At 42.0% G+C, this 20153-nt stretch overlaps 1 protein-coding gene across 1 annotated transcript in view; it reads left to right on the top strand.

Moving 5' to 3' along the window:
- The window catches only part of SCN8A (sodium voltage-gated channel alpha subunit 8), a 113959-nt gene that overhangs the window by 38959 nt on the left and 54847 nt on the right, over positions 1-20153 (top strand). The window contains exons 7-11 of the mRNA XM_073788662.1: positions 3345-3566; positions 4520-4583; positions 6343-6484; positions 8390-8596; positions 9449-9742. Of these exons, the coding sequence (XP_073644763.1) occupies positions 3345-3566; positions 4520-4583; positions 6343-6484; positions 8390-8596; positions 9449-9742 (929 nt within the window). The remainder of the gene's footprint in view (positions 1-3344; positions 3567-4519; positions 4584-6342; positions 6485-8389; positions 8597-9448; positions 9743-20153) is intronic.

Below are 20153 nucleotides of genomic sequence, written 5' to 3'. Positions count from 1 at the left end.
TGACAGCTTACAGCTCATTTCTCAATTCATTAAAATAGAAGTAGAAAGGGCCTTGAACTATCATCCAGTATTGAGACAGGTGATTGTCTGAACCATTCAGGAGAGATGGCTACATAAGCTCTTCATAAAGAAGTTCAGGAAAATAAACTTTACAGCCATTCTTCAGTGACCTATTCAACTACTCTTTTTTTTTTAATTTATTTTTTGTTGACATATAGTTGAATTACAATGTTGTGTTAATTACTGCTGTACAGAAAAGTGACTCAGTTATACATAATACATACATTCTTTTTCATATTCTTTTCCATTATGGTTTATCAACTACTCTTTTTTAAAAATCACTCTTTGACTTTGAAAGCAGAACTTTCAAAGTTCACTCTTGACTTTGAAGCAGAATTTTAGGAGCCTAGAATTGACTTATCGGCCCAACATACACCTGCCTCAACCCAGCCAAATACAGTGAAGGACTTTTCTATTCCTTAGCAACTTATTGAAATGAGTTCCAGAACACTGGAACAATTTTTACTTCTTTATAGCTGCCTTTTATTCTATACCACCAATACCTTCTTACCTAGCTGTGAGATTATGATACAATTTTCCAGGACTTAGGAATAAAAGATTGAAACTTCAGCTACTTAATCACGAACAAGTAAATATCTCTGCCCTATTTTTAAAGACTTTTAGAGGGACCTCCCTGGCGGTCCAGTGGTTAAGACTCTGCACTTCCACTGCAGGGGCCACGGGTTTGATCCCTGGTCGGGGAACTAAGATCCCACGTGCCACAAGGCACAGGTAAAAAGATTTAAAAAAGAAAAAAAAAACGAAACACTTCTAGAGACGATTCTTCAGCTTCTCCTCCACTGCCCACTGCCGGTGCTCCTGTGTTTATCCATGTTCTGTGTATGAGAAAATGAGACCGGGAGGTGACCTTAAGTTTGTTCTGAAACACAGTGGGTCATAAATAGTGGCTGAGCCAGGATCAGAATTCCCGCTTTCTGATTCCTGCCTTGTGCTCTTTCTGAACAGCCCTGTGAGGAGACAAGGAATCAGGCCAGAAATGCCTTATCCCTGGAGCCCAGGCAAGCTTTTCCTGATCCCTTTGGTGGCCACAGTGTCCATGGAAGGCCCGCTCTGTGAGCAAACATAAGCCTTTGCACACTGCCACGTCTCTACAGTCTAACTCTTGGCTCTTTTTTCTTTAATTTCCCTTACATCCCTTTCAGGATATCTGTATGAAAGAAAGCTTCTTACTCATTTACTCTTTCAATAAAGAATTTAAAAACATATTAAGTGTCTGCTTTGTGCCAGGGCTTGTGCTAGGCACGGCATCCATTACCACCATTGGACTCAACTTTGAAAATTCTAGGTAGTCACTTGCAAAATACAGCAAAAGAAGAGGCACGTCCACACCACCCATTAGATCACCATCGTACGAGGTTAGCCATGCAGTGTCATTATCCCATTATCCTGTCTCTTTGAGGAGGGCAACATAGGTATAATAGTGATAGCCAACAGGTAGTAAGTACCGGGCACTGTACTTGGTATTTAACATTCATTATCTTATTTAAACCTCACAGCAACCCAGCGAGGTTGATATTTTAAATACCTTTTACAAATGAGTAAACTAAGGTTCAGACAAAAATGGTTAACATTTGATTCATTTATTGTGTGCCAGGTGCTGTGTTAAGTGTTTGTATGAACCATGCTTAATCCTCGCAACAGCCCTATGATATTCTACTATAATCACCCCCATTTTAAAGATGAAAACACTGAGGTCCAAGGAGGTTAGGTTTATTGCTCAGGCCACGTAAGTAAGTTGTATAACTTGATTAGTAATTATCTACCCAGACTCAGGATTAGAATTGGGATTAGGGTTAGGATCAGAGCCAGGGTTAGGATTTCTGTAGAATTTCAGTGTGATAGTCTTGTCTTCAGAAGTAGATTAGGGGGCTTCCCTGGTGGCGCAGTGGTTGGGAGTCCGCCTGCCGATGCAGGGGACGCAGGTTCGTGCCCCGGTCCGGGAAAATCCCACATGCCGCGGAGCGGCTGGGCCCGTGAGCCATGGCCGCTGAGCCTGCGTGTCTGGAGCCTGTGCTCCACAACGGGAGAGGCCACAGCGGTGAGAGGCCTGCGTACCGCAAAAACAAAACAAAACAAAACAGAAAAGAAGTAGATTAGGGATAAGATCCCTCTTGAGGCCTGTGTGTCAAGGCTGTGTGTCTGCCTGCTGTCCGTCCTGGTGTTCTGGCACCCCGGGAGTGCTCAGTGCTTTCTTGGCCATGTCTTATGGTTTATGGTTAGCTGATGTGTGAGCATGCCCAGGAGAACCACATGTAGACTCAGTCTTGATCCAAACATCACGAGCCCACAACCATACTTTTCTTTGCCTCCTATCACCGATCTCTCCCTGTGCAGTTAAGAAATCTGCCTGCAGATTCAAATTTGAACCGGTGGCTTGCATTTAAACCGCCAATTCAAGTGGGTTATATGTTTTTTAAACTTTTTAAAGTTTTAAATGTAGGACAGCAAAAAGGTATATGTGATGCAGAGAAGGTATATTTTTTAGTGGAAATACAAACCACAAATACTAGATTGATACTGATTAACCTTTTCAATACATTGGCATTTCCAGAGCTCTTGGGAAAATATTATTGTACCTTCTCACCTATTACTGGCTTTTAAACTTACCTGTAGTTCTCTTTCCAAACTGGAAGCCTCCTCAATTACTGAGTTTCTATTTGTTTATTCAGCTAATATTTACTGAGTACCTTGTGGGCTAAGCCATGCAGATACACCTGTGAACAAGGCAGACATAATTAACTATAACCATGATAAATGCTACAGAGGAAGTAAAAGGTGCTATTAAAATAGTAATAGTAGGGGAGGGAGAAGAGTCGTAAAGTCAGGGAAGGCTTTCTGGGGGAATTGCTCTTTAAGCGAGAGTGGAGGATGAATAGCAAACAGGCAGGAGGGACAAGAGAAGGGAAGGAAGCGTTCCAGGCAGAGGGAACAGCATGTGTGGCAACACTGAGGCAAGTAAGACCTTGACTCATCTGAGTCGCTGAGAAGCAGTCAGAGACAGGGAAGTGCTTCCAGGAAGAAAAGAGCCACATGCTGGAGAAGGGACTTTCTTTTTCAAAAAAATATTGACTTAAAAATTGATGCCCCTGGAAGAATTGACAATACCGCCGCCCCACTGTTATTCCCATGGTGTAAATGGTGAAGTGGCCGTGCTTCGTGGGCGGCCCTGTGGGGCAGACTAAGAGCCGTGGCGGAGCGGGGAGGCTGGGGGAGGTGGGGAGGGCTGTGGGATGACTCTGACTCTGGGGGTTCTCTCCCCTCAGGCCTGAAGACCATCGTGGGCGCCCTGATTCAGTCCGTGAAGAAGCTGTCGGATGTGATGATCCTGACAGTGTTCTGCCTGAGTGTCTTTGCCTTGATCGGACTGCAGCTCTTCATGGGAAACCTGCGAAACAAGTGTGTGGTGTGGCCCATAAACTTCAACGAGAGCTATCTTGAAAATGGCACCAAGGGCTTTGACTGGGACGAGTACATCAACAATAGAAGTAGGTGGCCCCGTCTCTGCGAGTGGGCAAGAAAAAGCCTTCCAGAAAGGAAGGCCAGGACTGCTGGAACGAGCCTTGGGAACTTACTCCTTTCCCGTGAGGTCGGATGATGTTCAGAAGCTCTCAGATATCAGCCCCCTCTCCCTCTCTCTCTTTTCTCTCCCTTTAAAAGCAAAAATGAAACTTTAGATCTTTTTCACATGTACCCCTAAACTTTTGCTTTGAAAATCAGGCTTAGAAACTTGATAAAAATCCTCTTTTCCCTGAGATATGTAAACCTTTAGTTTATAGAGTATATACCTAGTAAGGTTTCTGAATACTACTTAGACCTTAGGAATCAATCTGGTCTTAGGGAGTCGAGTAATCTCTAAGTAATCATTTGATCCTATTACAGTTAAGGAGTTTTAACAGGTTCATTTCAGGAACCAAGGCACTTGGGTCTTACCCTTAGGAATATCTGGTATAGTAGTACTTCTGTAAAACAATGGGGGAAAGTTAGCGGTCTCACTGTTAGTCACTCCTGAGGAATAAAGGCAGTTGGTGTCTACAAGAAAGTGTTGCAAAGGGGATTTCAGGGACACGAAAGGCAAGCGTGCCTTCTGAGTTAAAGTGGGGCATGGTAACTAGCGATCAGTTTATCTTTGGTAGAGAGAAGTTATAGGATAGAAGAGTAGAGTGGTGTAAAAACCCTTTGATTCAAGTGCTAGAACGTGGCATACAGATCTGAAGTACGAGTAGAAGTCAGGTGTCCGTGAAAAGAACACTGCACTAAAGGCTACACAGCAGCACTTTTCATTGTCAAATATATATAGGAAAATAGTTAATGGGAAAGAATTCTTATCAGGTTTCACTGCTGTCAGGAAAGATTTATATGAGCTAAAATCAGTAACTGTTTATTCTCTCATTCACTGAAATCTGCCTTATTCATTTCCTGCCTCTTCAAACTTTTCTAGCAAATTTTTACACAGTTCCTGGCATGCTGGAACCTTTGCTCTGTGGGAACAGTTCTGATGCTGGGTAAGTAGCTCACCTAATTTTATTCTCCTCCCTTAAAATAATTTGTCAGACAAAAATGGACAATATGTTCTCTTTCTTTGTGCTCATATAGTGGATCCTTAGTGGGCCCGACGTATTGGGTGACTCAGATTTTCTTTCTGTCTTATATTGGTCCGTCCAAAGTTGACATTTCACTAGTAGGTGAAGGTGTCCATAGTCTCAAGCCAAAATTAAAGATGTAAAAGGCTAAAGACAGAATCTATAACATCAGATGTCTTGCCTGTCTCTTGAAGACTCTCCTCATTCTATCCTAACACAGTTAATAAAATATCGAATAAGGACACCATCTTCATGATAGGTTAGCACCCAACGTTGACCCAGAATATGCCGGGCCTGACAACATGGGGGAGGGGAAAGAGTTGCAATGTAATATCTTTTCCCCTTTTTATACTGTGGCAAAATGCACGTAACATAAAATTTGGTCTCTTAACCATTTCTACATGTACAGTTCAGTGGTATTAAGTATGCTGATGTTGTTATGCGGCCGTCTCCACCATGCATCTCCAGAACTCGTCATCTTCCTACAGTGAAACTCTGTACCCAGTAACTCCCCATTCTCCCCTCCACTCAGCCCCTGGTGACCACCATTCTACTTTCTGTCTCTATGATTTTCACCAGTCTAAGTACCTTACTTAAGTAGAATCATACAGTAATTGTCTTTCTGCAACTGGCTTATTTCACTTAGCATAATGTCCTCAGGGTTCATCCATGTTATAGTATATGTCAGAATTTCCTTCCTTTTTAAGGCTGAATAATATTCCATTGTATGTATATATCACGTTTTGTTTATCCATTCATCTGTCAGTAGACACTTGGGTTGTTTCCACATTTCAGCTCTTGTGAATAACGCTGCTATGAACATGAGTGTACAGCAACAAAGTTTAGTCCTGATTCTGCTACTTCTAGACTTTTGGCAAGCCATTTAACTTATGTGAGCCTCAGTTTCTTCATCTAAAAACGGATTTAATCATGTTCTCACTTTCTCAAAGGGTTATGTAAGGATCCAATTACATAACATATGTGAAAGTGCTTTGTAAACAGAGGACCATATAAATGTAGGGTGTAGTGTCATTATTTAGAGTATATTGGTAAATACAGGAGTTGGTGTTTTAAGATGACATGACGACTAGAAGTTCATTTAATTTCTGTATTGAAGTAGATACTAGAAATTACACTGAAATAAATATCAGGCGAGTCTTAAAGCAGAAGAAGTGTTATAATCAAGGTCACTGAAATCCCCAGTATGACATGGTTGTCACAATGGGTGTTAAGAGAATCGAGATGATTAAGAGGAACTTCTAGCCGTTTGTCATTTCGGATAGCAGCTAAGTTAAATTGGGTTGAATTGCACATTGATATGAATCTAGGACAGTGATTCTCAAATTTTGGCATGCATAAGAATCATCTGACACGCCCCTTAAAAATACAGATTCCTGGATCCCATATCCAGAGCTTTTATTCCTAGGTCTTGGGTAGGTCATAGGAATCAACATTTTTCAGGTGATTCTGATCCTTGACTGTCCCCATGACATCATTTTTTGAAAAATTGACCTTGCTACTTTGTTTCCTTCCTCTTTTTCTTTTTTTTAATTCCTGTTTGTTGGCCTGTAATAAATAACCATCTATATATTTATTATCTCCAAGGTCATAGAGATGCCTTACAGCTGATGACTGGGTAGGATTACATTGAAAAGCCGTTTGTTTCCCTTTCTTTCCTCAGGCAATGCCCAGAGGGATACCAGTGTATGAAAGCAGGAAGGAACCCCAACTATGGTTACACAAGCTTTGACACTTTTAGCTGGGCCTTCTTGGCATTGTTTCGCCTTATGACCCAGGACTACTGGGAGAACTTGTATCAATTAGTAAGTAATACCTCTTTTTCGAGTGCTACCTCTTTTTCTTTGGTGATAGAATTTGCATGAGGCTATGTGGGGTTGGGGACATTCTGTGTGAGAGACCTTTGGTGAAGACGTTACATAGGATCTTAGGATGGTATTTCTCAGAGTCAGCTGGTTTACAAAAGTAAGTGAATTCTCCCAGCTCTTGGCCTGGTCCTTTAATGCTCATCATGGGTAGCTGTAGAGGTTCACAGACTTGAGAGCCTCTCGCCTGGCCTGGGAATCTGCATTCTCTGCCTGCTTCCTATCATTTCACCAGAGCATCTTCAGTATTTCGCCTTTTGGATTTTTGGGCTTAGGGCATCTTTTTAAGAACTATTAAACACATTGTACAAGGCACTATGCTAGACATTATAAAGATGAGATCTTATCCACAGGGATCTTGGATAAGATCTTGTCCATGTTTTGAAATTTGTAACACATTTGTGTTTGTTCCAGAATGTTGTGACAGATTTTTTTTAAAAGGTCACGACTATTCTGTTGGGCCGCTTTGGTGACTCTGGGCAAGTCGTTTAATTTTGCTGGTTGTGGTGGAGAAGTTAGTCTAGGTGACTGCTAAGGGTCTTCCAGTTTAGAGATTCTCTGATGATCCATTGTTTTCCATTTGACTCTAGCATTTGGTAATGCAAATTAGTTTGAGGATAAGAAATGTGTTCTCCTCAGGCATGAAGGAAGCTCTTTAAGGGAAGTTTCTTATTCGTATCTCCTAGAACTCTTCCTTTCTGTTGTACAACCTAGTATTCCCTCAGGATTGAATCTTTCCCATGAAATATTTGTGACTTATGCTAAGTTTCAATTTGTGGTTGAGAAGAACAAAAATGCAAACTAAGTAATAGTGGGTCCTGTGTACATAACCTAAAACACAATTGTTCTTTGATGTCTTTGTGCTTGCTCAAGGAATACTCAGTATTCCTTGAGTATTCCCCAAGGAGTACTCTTGGGATCCTCCTTCCTGTTTTCTTTTCCCTCCACTATCCTTTATGTCATACCCCTCTTTAAAAACTCATCCTACGGGGCTTCCCTGGTGGTGCAGTGGTTGAGAGTCCGCCTGCCGATGCAGGGGACACGGGTTCGTGCCCCGGTCTGGGAAGATCCCACATGCTGTGGAGCGGCTGGGCCCGTGAGCCATGGCTGCTGAGCCTGCGTGTCTGGAGCTTGTGCTCCGCAACGGGAGAGGCCACAACAGTGAGAGGCCCGCGTACCACGCACACACACAAAAAACTCATCCTATTGCAACAGGCTAAGGAAGGATGTCCCTCAAGATAGGGACTTCCTATGACTTGGACCTGATCCCAGAGATGGAATTTGTCTGTTAATGCTCTTTGAGGACCAGTAGATAAATGAGCTGAGGTCTTGTATTCATTTCTTCAGACTTGTTTTAGAACGAGCTGACAAAGTCAAATGTAATTCTTAGCCCAGAGCGATTTTTTCCTTAAAAAAAAAATTAAGCATTTTTCTACAAAAGGAGTATATTAAGAGTATTTGGAAGTGGAAGAGGACTTTTTTGTCATAATGAATAGGACGTACTACCAACATTTACTGTGAGTTGAGGGTAGGGGAGGCCGTTTGGCCATTGGGGATGCTAAGTGTTCTGCAGTGTGAAGAAGTACCACACAGTGAAGTAACTGTCCTGTTCAAAATGCAGTAGTGGGGGCTCCCCTGGTGGCGCAGTGGTTGAGAGTCCGCCTGCCAACGCAGGGGACACGGGTTCGTGCCCCGGTCCGGGAAGATCCCACATGCTGCAAAAAAAAAAAAAAAAAAAGTGTAAAAATTCAGTAGTGCCCCTGCAGAGGAACACCAGCCCATGAGTTGTTTTCAGCCTGATTCGTTTGATGCAAGCAACTCAGAAAGTGGTCTTTGTCTTTACAGACCTTAAGAGCAGCTGGGAAAACGTACATGATCTTCTTCGTCTTGGTCATCTTTGTGGGTTCTTTCTATCTGGTGAACTTGATCTTGGCTGTGGTGGCCATGGCTTATGAAGAACAGAATCAGGCAACACTGGAGGAAGCGGAGCAGAAAGAGGCTGAATTCAAAGCAATGTTGGAGCAACTTAAGAAGCAACAGGAAGAGGCACAGGTTGGTGACCAATTCTTTGCTCTGGTCTTTCCTGCCATATCACGGTGACTAAGGCCCCACCTGATTGCCATTCCAATTGATCTTTTTAGGCATCAGTCACTGTCAAATAGAAGTCACTGATCTGATTAAAATAACCCAAGTAACAACTGCAGATGGTCAGTCCAATTATTCCATTTGTCTTAATGGCCACATTGTTTGTGAATATGATCTTTTGTTGAATTTCTCAACTGTTCAGTGTACAACTGCTGTGCTGGCTGGGGAGAAAAGAAAGTGGCCAGAGCAGTCTATATAATGCTTCATATAAGCATAGCCTTTTTGTTGAGAAAAACATTAGGGTCTCCTTCAGAGATTCTCTGTGGTCATAGCAAGTCTTGAAAAGAAGATACAGGTAAAATTTGAAAAACAAACTTGTGATTCCACCAACACCCTAACACTTTACTTTTTCATCTTTATCTTTATCCAAATATACATGTATTTTTACATTGTTGGGCCCGTAATGTATAGTATAGTTTCTTAGCATTGATTTGCAGAGTTGTCCAAAAAAAGGATCATTTGGTACCAAGGTGGCAGCCACGTTCTTGTCTGAGATACTCAAGAGAATAAACCCCAGAGTTCTCACCATGCCGTTCTGCTCTGGTTATGCAAGGCTGTGTGCCACGATACAAATTCAGCTAGGAAGAAGGGATGCCAGGCCCCAGCCACAGGCTCCTCTGACGGGCTGGTTTTCCTTCCTCCTTTTTTCCCTTTTTCCCCTATCTGTGGGAAAGGAAACGACCTGTACTAATTGCTTGGCTTTGGGTGGCTCCAGTTCATGGCTTCTGATCTGCACTGTTGCTGTGGCTCCTTTCGCAGGCGGCGGCGATGGCCACTTCAGCAGGAACTGTCTCAGAAGATGCCATAGAGGAAGAAGGTGAAGAAGGGGCAGGCTCGCCCCGAAGCTCATCTGAAATCTCTAAGCTCAGTTCCAAGAGTGCCAAAGAGAGACGTAACAGGAGAAAGAAGAGGAAACAAAAGGAGCTCTCTGAAGGAGAAGAGAAAGGGGATCCCGAGAAGGTGTTCAAGTCAGAGTCAGAAGATGGTATGAGGAGGAAGGGCTTTCGGCTACCAGACAACAGAATTGGGAGGAAATTTTCCATCATGAATCAGGTAAACTCTTTGCGCTGGGTCAAATAAGCCTAAGAAATTTTGGTTTTCCTAATCTCACTTGATTCTCATGTTCCCCTTTGGGTTTACGTTTTCCACACCCATTCCTGCATTCTCAGGCCTTTTTCTCCATACCTACACGCTGTTTTCCTTTAGGAGGAAGTGTTACTCGCGTATTAGGGCTGCCCTGTGCTCTAATCCTGCCCTCCCTTCTCTGCTCTAAAGCTAGCCCTAGGACAACCTGGTCACCTTTGGCAAACTTACCATAGCAGTAAAGTCTGTGTCACAACCAGCAAGCCTTATGTTCTAAAACATCATGAAGAGCTTTTCTCCTCTTAGCATCTGAACTTCAGAATTTAGATCAAATACCTCTTTTTAAGAGTTGCATATAATTTTAGGTTAAAAAAAAAAGTCATGGAACTCTTTAGGTCACCTTATTTGAGTGTAGCAAGTTCTAGTAATTAATTATTCTAGATATATAGTGTCATGCTGATAAATTAGCCTATGATATATTAAAAGCCTCCAGTTTTACCCAACTTTGATAAATCGGGAAACTAAAAGAAAGAGAAGGGAGAGGACTTATGGATTATTATTGAGCATTGTATTACTATAAATTTCATCACATAATAGGTATTTTTGGATTTCAGAGAACACCACCAAAATCCAATTCTTAAGCCATTTAATTCCCCAATTTTTTTTTTAAATTTATTTTTGGCTGCATTGGGTCTTCGTTTTTCCATGCGGGTTTTCTCTCGTTTCGGTGAGGGGGGTTACTCTTTGTTGCGGTGCATGGGCTTCTCATTGCGGTGGCTTCTCTTATTGCGGAGCACAGGCTCTAGGCACGCGGGCTTCAGGAGTTTTGGCACACGGGCTCTAGAGCGCAGGTTCAGTAGTTGTGGTGCACGGGCTTAGTTGCTCTGCGGCATGTGTGGTCTTCCGAGACCAGGGCTTGAACCCGTGTCCCCTGCATTGGCAGGCTAATTCTTAACCACTGCGCCACCAGGGAAGCCCTAATTCCCCCTTTCAAAGAAAGTTTTGTAAGGTATAGAATAGATTACAGTTCCTGGTTATGGCAGTGTATTCAGTGTCTTTTCTTGTTTCCCAGAGATGATTGATTGTGCCTCTCCCTTACATCTCTCACCTCCCAGTTCAGCCTTTTGCTAGTCCAGTTCATTTTATCACAGCAGAATCTCTCATGTCCATCCCCTTCTTTTTATTGGTACTAATCCTATTTTAGTTCAGACTTTGTGTTACTTTGTTCTACTGCAGTTACCCATTGCAGCTTCATTCACTCTTGTCTGTCTCTCTCTCCTTTATGTTTTATATATTGTCAGCAGATCACTTCCTAAAACATATCTCTCATTATTTGTCACCAAGCATTTATGGAGTGCCTACTGTAGGTCAAGGATTGTGCTAGGGGGCTTCCCTGGTGGTGGAGTGGTTGGGAGTCCGCCTGCCGATGCAGGGGACGCAGGTTCGTGCCCCGGTCCGGGAAGATCCCACATGCCGCGGAGCGGCTGGGCCCGTGCGCCATGGCCGCTGAGCCTGCGCGTCCGGAGCCTGTGCTCCGCAACGGGAGAGGCCACAACAGTGAGAGGCCCGCGTAACGCCAAAAAAAAAAAAAAAAAAAAGAATAAAAAAAGAAAGGATTGTGCTAGGTCCTAGAGATTAAAAGGTGGTTAGAACACTATCCCTGCCCTAGGGAGCTTACAGTGTAATGGGGCAACCAGATACATTAAAAAAATTATTTGTGTAATAGCATTGATGATATTATTCCATAATTGAGATACACTGGGGTGTTTTGGAGGGCACCGATCTATCCCAACCTGGAGGTTCAGCAAAGATTTTCTGGGGAAGATCAATGAAGGATAAACAGGAGTTAGTCAAGTAATGTACATGTGTGTTGGTGAGGCAGCAGTAAGACGGAAGAAAGGACATTCCAGGTTTGGAAGAAAAGTATGTTCCAGTTTGGACATCCCAAGTTTGAATTGTTTGTTGGGAAACCTAGTAGACACATGGAGTGTCAAATGATAGCTCAGGGAAGAGGCCTGAGCTGACAGGTGGGGACTGAAACCATGAGACTGGATGAGATGACTTGGAGAGGTGTGTCAGGTGGAAGAACAGTGGGCCACTGATGTTCACGGCCATCAGAGATGGAACTCATGGAGGAAGACAAGTGAACGGTCGTTAGAGGTGCTAAGAGAACCGACAGTGCAGTGAGGGCTGGAGAGCACAAGGGTGGGAGAAGGCAGTGGAGTGATCAATGGATTGAAACTTAACAGAGATGCTTGATGAGATCAGAACTGGAAATATCCGTTGGATTCGGCAATAGAAGTCATTGAGAACTTGAAAGTTACATTTCAGTCCAGGGTAAGGGTGGATGCCGTGTTGAGTGGGAAGTAAAGACTTCTCATTCAAACTTCTTTAAAGAATGTGGGTGGGGGCTTCCCTGGTGGTGCAGTGGTTGAGAATCTGCCTGCCAATGCAGGGGACACGGGTTCGAGCCCTGGTCTGGGAGGATCCCACATGCCGCGGAGCAACTAGGCCCGTGAGCCTCAACTACTGAGCCTACACGTCTGGAGCCTGTGCTCCGCAACAAGAGAGGCCGCAATAGTGAAAGGCCCGTGCACCGCGATGAAGAGTGGCCCCCGCCTGCCACAACTAGAGAAAGCCCTCGCACAGAAACGAAGACCGAACACAGCAAAAATAAATAAATTAATTAATAAACAACTCCTACCCCTAACATCTTAAAAGAAAAAAAAAGAATGTGGGTGAAAATAAGCTTTTTTTTTTTTATTTTGCGGTACACGGGCCTCTCACTGTTGTGGCCTCTCCCATTGTGGAGCACAGGCTCCGGACACGCAGGTTCAGTGGCCATGGCTCACGGGCCCCACCGCTCCGTGGCATGTGGGATCTTCCCGGCCCGGGGCACGAACCCGCGTCCCCTGCATCGGCAGGCGGACTCTCAACCACTGCGCCACCAGGGAAGCCCCAAAATAAGCATTTTTATAATCTGTTGGAGAGGAAACCCAGAAGAAGGAGGGTTGGAAGTAAAAATGGAGTAGAACAGAAAAGAAAGTAGAACACAGTCTTGGGAGATGTGAAAATAGGCGTAGCCTCTAACAGGAAAGGGGGTACCTTGTCCCCCCCAAAGACGCCAGCACAAGAGAGGTGGGTGTGTGTGGGCAAGTTTGTAGATGGGGAGTAGGAAGTGGAGAGAGATGGCACCTGTCAGTCTCTAGTTTTCAATAATGTAGGAAATTAAAAATCTTATCGAAGGGTTTGAGAGGTTGAGTCGGGAGCTTGAAGAGAATAGTGACAGTTTAGAGTAGTTACTAAGAAGAATGGGAGAGGGAACTCCCCTTTGGGGTGGAATTCATAGCACTCCCCCTCCCCGATGCAGACCCCCTCTTCAGTCTCCAGTCCCTGTGCCCCTTCAAGCACCCTATACTTACACCACAGTGAACTACTAGATGCTTCTCATACACGATGCTTCTTTTCTACCCTCTGTTTTGCTCCAGAAACAGCCTCTCTAAGATGCCCTGTTTTTTCCATTTCTGAATTGTCCACATTGTATTTATTCTTCACATCCTTTTCTCAAGTAACCTTCCCTGACCCTCCTCCATCCCACCCGCAATTGGAAATTATCATTTCACCTTTCCGTTATGTTTATACGTACCTCTCTGCATGTTGCTTTTTACTGTATGTGGTTTTATATTTACGAATGTTCATATCCTCTCCTCTCTCAGATAAAATCCTAAAAACAAGGTCTGCTTCTATGCCCATTCAGATATTTTTTGGAAAAATGAATGAAGAACTTTTATAAATCTGATTTAACCCCTTCTGGGACTCCTTTATGGCCTGGAACCATCTCTGTCTCACCTTCACCTCACCTTTCTCCTAGTTCAATCTCTTATGGGGGAAAACTGTGATTGTAGCTTTGTTGTAATCCAGCCCTTGTCTTGAGAGCCATCCTGAGCTAGTTAATGAATACCTTAGTACCATTAACACTTTGCTATTGAATGGGCTCTGATTAATCCATAGGCTTCAGCACAGAGTTGCACTGATTGCTCCCTAGCTCAGAAATAAAGCTGGGCTTCTGAGATGTCCTGCTTTGCATGAAAATGTTCACTTCCTCTAATCTCCCCATTTGAGAAAAACTGTGCATTCCTAGAGTCCGTGGCTGACTGCCAAGACTTGCTTAGAAGCCCCACACAGTAGTAATACTCTTTGTCCCAGGACTCTCCCGCAGTTTCTCTGATTTTATCTGGAGGAATGGTTGTGGAAACTGAACCCTAGGGAGATTTACTAATTTATTTAAGGTTATATAGCTAGTAGGTGTTGCAGGCAAGATTTGAACCGGGGGCTCCTGACTATAAGCCTTGTACTGCAGTCTCTAGCCACCCCCTCCTCACTCACCTCCACACATACCTGGTCGTCTGTGGCGACTGGCTTCAGTTTTCCCACCGCACAGTTCAAGTGAATGTCAGTTTCCTGTATTTCAGATCTGCTGAGATCCTCTCGAGACATCTGCCCAACCTGTTTCCTACCTGTTTCTCTGTAAAATTACTGCTGTGTTTTTAGGGTTTAGGTGAAAACAAGTATTAGGTTGAGTTCATTTTTGCAAAGTATTTTAATTATTCTATTGCAGCAATTCTCAAACTTTTTGGGCTTTATATCTTTAAGAATTATTGAGGACCCCAAAGAGCTTTTTTAAATGTGCTTTCAATTTATTGTGTTAGAAATTATAATTAAGAAATTTTAAAATGTTTACTGATTTATTTAAAATAATAATGATAAACCCATTATATGTTTAACACAGATCATACATATTTTTGAAAAAATAAACTGTTTTCCAGATCAAAAAAAAATTAGTGTAAAAAGTGGTACTGTTTACATCTTTGCGAATCTCTTTAATCTGTGATTAATAGAAGATAGCTGGAATATACCTGTATTCAGTCTGTTGCGATGCATGTTTCTTTGGTTGAAGTATTTAAAGAAAATCTAGTTTCATACAGATGTAGTTGGAAAAGGGGGAAATATTTTAACAGCCTTTTTAGATAATTGTGAATATTCTTCTTTGATGCTTTTCCAAAACTGGATAATGGTAGATTTTTAAATGGTTAGTTGCAATGTGGAAGCTGAAACTGTATCAGTAACTTGGTACTGTTACATTAAAATCCTCTGCTGTATTTTGCACTATAGGTCTTTAACTCATGAATGACTTGTAGCATCTTACATTGACCATTTGGGAAATACTGGTTCACTGAGTTATGCAGATCTTCGAAGTACTGACACACAATATTAAAAAATCACGTATATTATTATCTCTATCAAGCTCATAAGAAAAGTCTTTAAATTCTGTGAAACTGTCAGGCTCACAGAGTCTACTGTATGCCTGTGAGAAAATGAGAGTGATAAAGGCAGACATCATCTTAGTATTATTATGAAGTAGTTTTAATCTTGTGACCCCCCCCACCCCATAAAAGGGTCACAAGGACCCCAGGAGTTCCCAGACCACATTTTAAGAACCAACTGCTGTGTTGGAAAGAAAAAGTGAAGAAAAGGTGAAATATGGCATGGAAGTAGGACATTTAAATCATCAATTTATTACATTCTAAACATCCCAGTCATTGTTAAGCCTTATCCCAGTAAACAGCTGACATGGCTGCCCTGAAATTCCCAATTAATTTTTCTGTGTAGTGTGAGGGCTCCTCCCTCTAACCAAGAACACCCCAGAGCTATTCTCCCAAGCAAACACCTAGATCTGAGGGAGTATTTTTAGTTAGCTGTGATGTGACTGCCTGGAAAGGACCAGAAGCTCCTGGTCTGTTGACAGGAAAGATTTTGAAAACAGGACCTATCTCATAAACTAGCCTGGATCCCAGGAGTTAATAGGGCCACGGGTCCTGAGTCATAACTAAAACCCTCCAGTCCAGGAGAATTGAGACTGGGGGGTCAGGGGCTACCCTCAGGGTATGTCTCCTTAGGGAATTGGCTAGATCAGGATTAGATACAAGGGGTACAAGGAGAAATGGGACAAGTTCATCTTTTCCCCTTCCACATTTATTGCAGTCAACTCTTTTGCCAAGAATGGAACAAAGAATTAAAGGATAATAGATAAACTGTTTCCTTTTAGTGTGTATTGTCTCAGGATCCCGATTCCTAAGTGTTCCTGGGTCACTGAATTGGCCATTATCTTTCTATCACTTCCTCTCACTTTCCTATCAGTTAAGAATAGTCAGGTATTATATACTATATGAGATCTAATATAGTATATAGTATTTCCCCATGTAGTACATAATATTTCCTACTAGGCTGCAGGTTTCGAGAGGGCAGGGACCATGTTATATGTCTTGTTCACCACTATCTCCACATCACTTAGCACACAACAGGTATTTAATGATCATTTATCAAATAAAAATCAAACCTCTTTCCTAATATGGGGACCTAATATAGTAGGTAGGGTCAGCACCCAACGTCGGCCTTGTGAAAATCACAGATTCAGTCCAGGGAAGCTTGCGGTGAGAAGGGAGGCAGTTTTTTATTTTCTGTATTTTATGGGGCTTTGACGCGTTAGGAGCCTTGCTGGCTGGGAGGAGCTGCCCCTCTTGGCGCTAGTTTAATTCCTAGAGAGAGCGAACAACTTGCCAGGAAGTGTGCCTTTCATGTGCAGATCAACCAGTCCAAAACCCTTATCCCCAACCTCCTGGTATCTAGTTCACACACCCAGCCGATATCTCCCGTGCCCTAAATCACTCCAGAGCCAGGACCATTCCTATAGCCCAGAACCTGTTTGAAATTATTCAAACTATCCAATTTTAAACTTGTTCAAAGGTGCCTGCTCTGCCTCACCCATCCCTTCCACAGCAAAGGCCCTGGGCCAGGCTTTTCCCCTCACTCCTCCTGCCTCCTGACTGACCCTCGTACCCACCCCCACCCCCCGTGAGGCCCTGTGTGGCCCGGCATGACATGGTGCGGCATGCCATGCCCCCTTATTTCGGGAACTGGAAGTAATAAACTCTTCTTTCAAAGACAGTTATCTCTGTGTCTGTCACCTTACCATACCTGATTAAAACAAAATCGTAGGTGGGACTTCCCTGGTGGTCCAGTGGGTGAGACTCCATGCTCCCAAGGCAGGGGCCCTGGGTTCGATCCCTGATCAAGGAACCAGATCCCGCATGCTGCAACTAAGACCCGGCACAGCCTAAATAAATAAATATTAAAAAAAAAAAAAAGAAAGAAAGAAACCAAAACTCATAGGTGCGTTCTAACACTTAACAAATCTTCTGGCCAGCCACATTGTTTAGAGAAGTGTTTCTCAAACTATCTGTAGCGAAGGACCAGTTTTTGTCTTTCCCATTTCTTCATGAATGATACTCTTGTAAAATATAATTGCAATAAACTTCTAGAAAAATCATCACATTCTTGGATGTTGTAAAAATGCCTACTTGCTGTTAAAATTTCTAAATGCTTCTCTCAGGCTTTTACTGTCTCATTGCAAGCCAGTAGCAGATTATATACTAGCATCGGTCTGTGAATGGTTCAGGGGAATGAATCAGTGAGGGTGCCCGAACATATATGTGAAATGAGGAATAGCAAGCAAAAAGCTGGAGGAGGCGCTGACCCCTCTACCAGCTCAACAGCATGGAGAAGGAACATGGCCATGTATGTGCCCTTTTAATACACAGTGACACCCTCCACTCCTAAATGAGACCCAGTGAACATTCTAGAATCTAACCCATGCAGCTCCTCCTCTCGGGTGCAGGGATGAGGCAGAAGAGCAGAACAAGTCAGAGTGATCAGGAAACGGGTCAGAGATGCTGCATACCTGAATCCTATTTTTTTTAGAGGTCTACATACAGCATATAGTATGTATTTAACAGTAACATTTGTGTAAAATGATCTGTGGTAAGTGGTTTTCTTGATGCAGTTTCCAGTAATCAAATTCATTTATTATCTCAGAGATTTGTGAGTTGCTTCAAGCCACCGCAAGAAGAGACTACATAACAAGGGAAATACAGGTTAGAGAATGAAGTATGATAAAACTAGAAATATCCAAAAAAAAATGTACCCACCTGGGCATGGGGGCTTTGTACATTACAGGAAGAGAATGGAACTGGGATCATTTTGAGTCTAGAACTAGAAGTGGAGTTCTAGGTAAAAAAAAGATATGGGCAGAAATATTAAAGAGAAGCCCTACAGCCATTCCAGGGTTATCATCAAAAGTATTAGTTTAAAATGTTTATTTAGCACTTTTAATATGTATACTATATTGGCAGAGTCCTGGCCCACAAAGAACTTCCACAGTGGAATCATTTTACCAGAAGGGTAAGGCCTAAACTCTAAGGCAAAAATCTTATATAGCTGAAAGTTACTTTGAAATTCCTTCAAAGCCATAATTGGGCAAACTGAGTATCTCAGGGTAGCAAGGAGGATTGTCTGAGGTCAGTTGTCTGTCAGGTTTTGTTCTCTTAGAGCAGAGGTCCTCAAACTGGGATTGCATCCCCTCAGGGTACTTGAAGACTTTCTAAGCACAGTTTTAAGGAACCTGATTTCCAGATCTTTAAGTTACATTTTCCTGCGCCTAGGGTGAGGCCTGTGGTCCAAAGTCACACCAGTTCTTTTCCACTTTTCTTTTCACAGTCAGCCTTCTCCCACTTTACAAAAGGAAGGCATATCTCTCTCTCATCCCAAATCCTAAGTGGTGCATTGCCCTAAGATATAAAAATCTTTGGAGGTGCGAAACAAAGGGACAGTTGAAAATATTAGGGTCTAAAAAGTTTTCTTTAATCTAGGAAACAAACCCATTGTAAGGCTTTCTGAATTTACCTATCTCTTATATACTTGTAATAAGAGTGAAATATAGAGTTATAATCAGGGGCAATGGGATGTTTTAAGTTCAGGAGCAAGATGGATGTCCCTGGGATACATATTAATACATTTATTAAAAATTAAAAATGAAGTCATACTTTTCCCAATGAAAATAAGTCTGATTTGGCCAATTGCTTTGACATTGGGGACTGGCTTTGCTCATTAGATCATATGGTGGGCATTTTTGTAAATTAAATGAGCTAAGTCTGTGGCTTTAAGGTTTTGATGAAAATATCTTTAAAGCATGTGATAACATCATTTTATTAAAAAATTAATGTTGGCAGTGATGTGTAGAAATTGACAATATTTTGGTTATTCCAGCCTTTTCTGTTGGGTTAAATATGGTTCCTTTAAAGTCAAAGAATAACCCCTGTAAGAGGTACCGATATAATTATTAGTTAATAATAAATAAGGCCCTTTTGATATCCTCAGGAATCAGGAAGTGGAATACTTCTATCAACTGGGTACAAGTCCTTTGGCAAGTTGGGTGGTTTTCAGTTCTTTGCTTTCAACACAATTGAAAGAGGACTTGATTTAATTGTCAGCTGATAGAGCATTAAGATACATTTTGCTGATAGCTTACTATGCAATTTTGGCGTATAACTTAGAAGGAGTTCAAAGAATTGAGTGACATTACTGTTTATAACAATATTCTTCTGTTCCAAGGTACCATTTACATGAGTAAGGTTTCTCAGCACTTAAAACCTAAATAATATTAGAAGGGAGAGAGGGGTTTCTGTTGAGCCATGTTTGATTCTAATAATAAATAATACTATCTACAAATATTTAAACACCAAAACACTAATTGGAAAAAAAAATTCATCTCACTGAGATATATTTTAATAAAATTTTCTTTTTAAGCTTAGTAATTACTTACAAAATGTAGAATATATTTGTGATCAATTGTATTAATGAGAATTGTAATAAAAACACAATCCAGGAGAATTTTTTAAATTTCTTGGAGACTCATGGTCACAGGAAAATTTTCTTTTAATTTTAAGTAGTTTATTTATAATTTTTTGTTACCGAAAAGTATTGAAAGGTGATCAGTAAAATGCATGAAAGCATAAAAATATACATTAGCATAAAATTCTCTAGGGCAGGTGGAATGGAAGTATGAGCTGAAGGAGAAAAAGATGAAAAATTTCTAAGTGATAAATACAAGTTTGACTTTAAAATGTCAATGCTGGGAATTATATAATTTACAAATACTTAAACTTCTCATGAAAAAAACGTTGACTTTAAAATGGAGGAGGAGGGGACATACCATTTTCAACTGAACTAAAAAACTATTGGCATAGTTCTTAGCCTCTAGGGCATGTGGTACCCATTGAGAGAGTGGCAAGTGACTGGGCACTTTTAAATTCTCTCCTTTTGCCAAGTGTGGCATAGAATCTAACTTGGTAGGTTAAAGGCACACTCCAGGTGAGCTCGTAGTAATGAGAAATAGACACTGAATGTATTTCCTGGTGATTCAATACACAGAGCATGAGACAAAAGCATCCTTTCAATACATGGGTGAACAGTGAATAGAACTTGT

The sequence above is a fragment of the Tursiops truncatus genome, chromosome 11 (genome assembly GCF_011762595.2).
Source record: "Tursiops truncatus isolate mTurTru1 chromosome 11, mTurTru1.mat.Y, whole genome shotgun sequence".
NCBI lineage: Eukaryota > Metazoa > Chordata > Mammalia > Artiodactyla > Delphinidae > Tursiops > Tursiops truncatus.
Note: the sequence above shows the minus strand (reverse complement) of the source record. Positions and strands in the feature narration are given on the sequence as shown.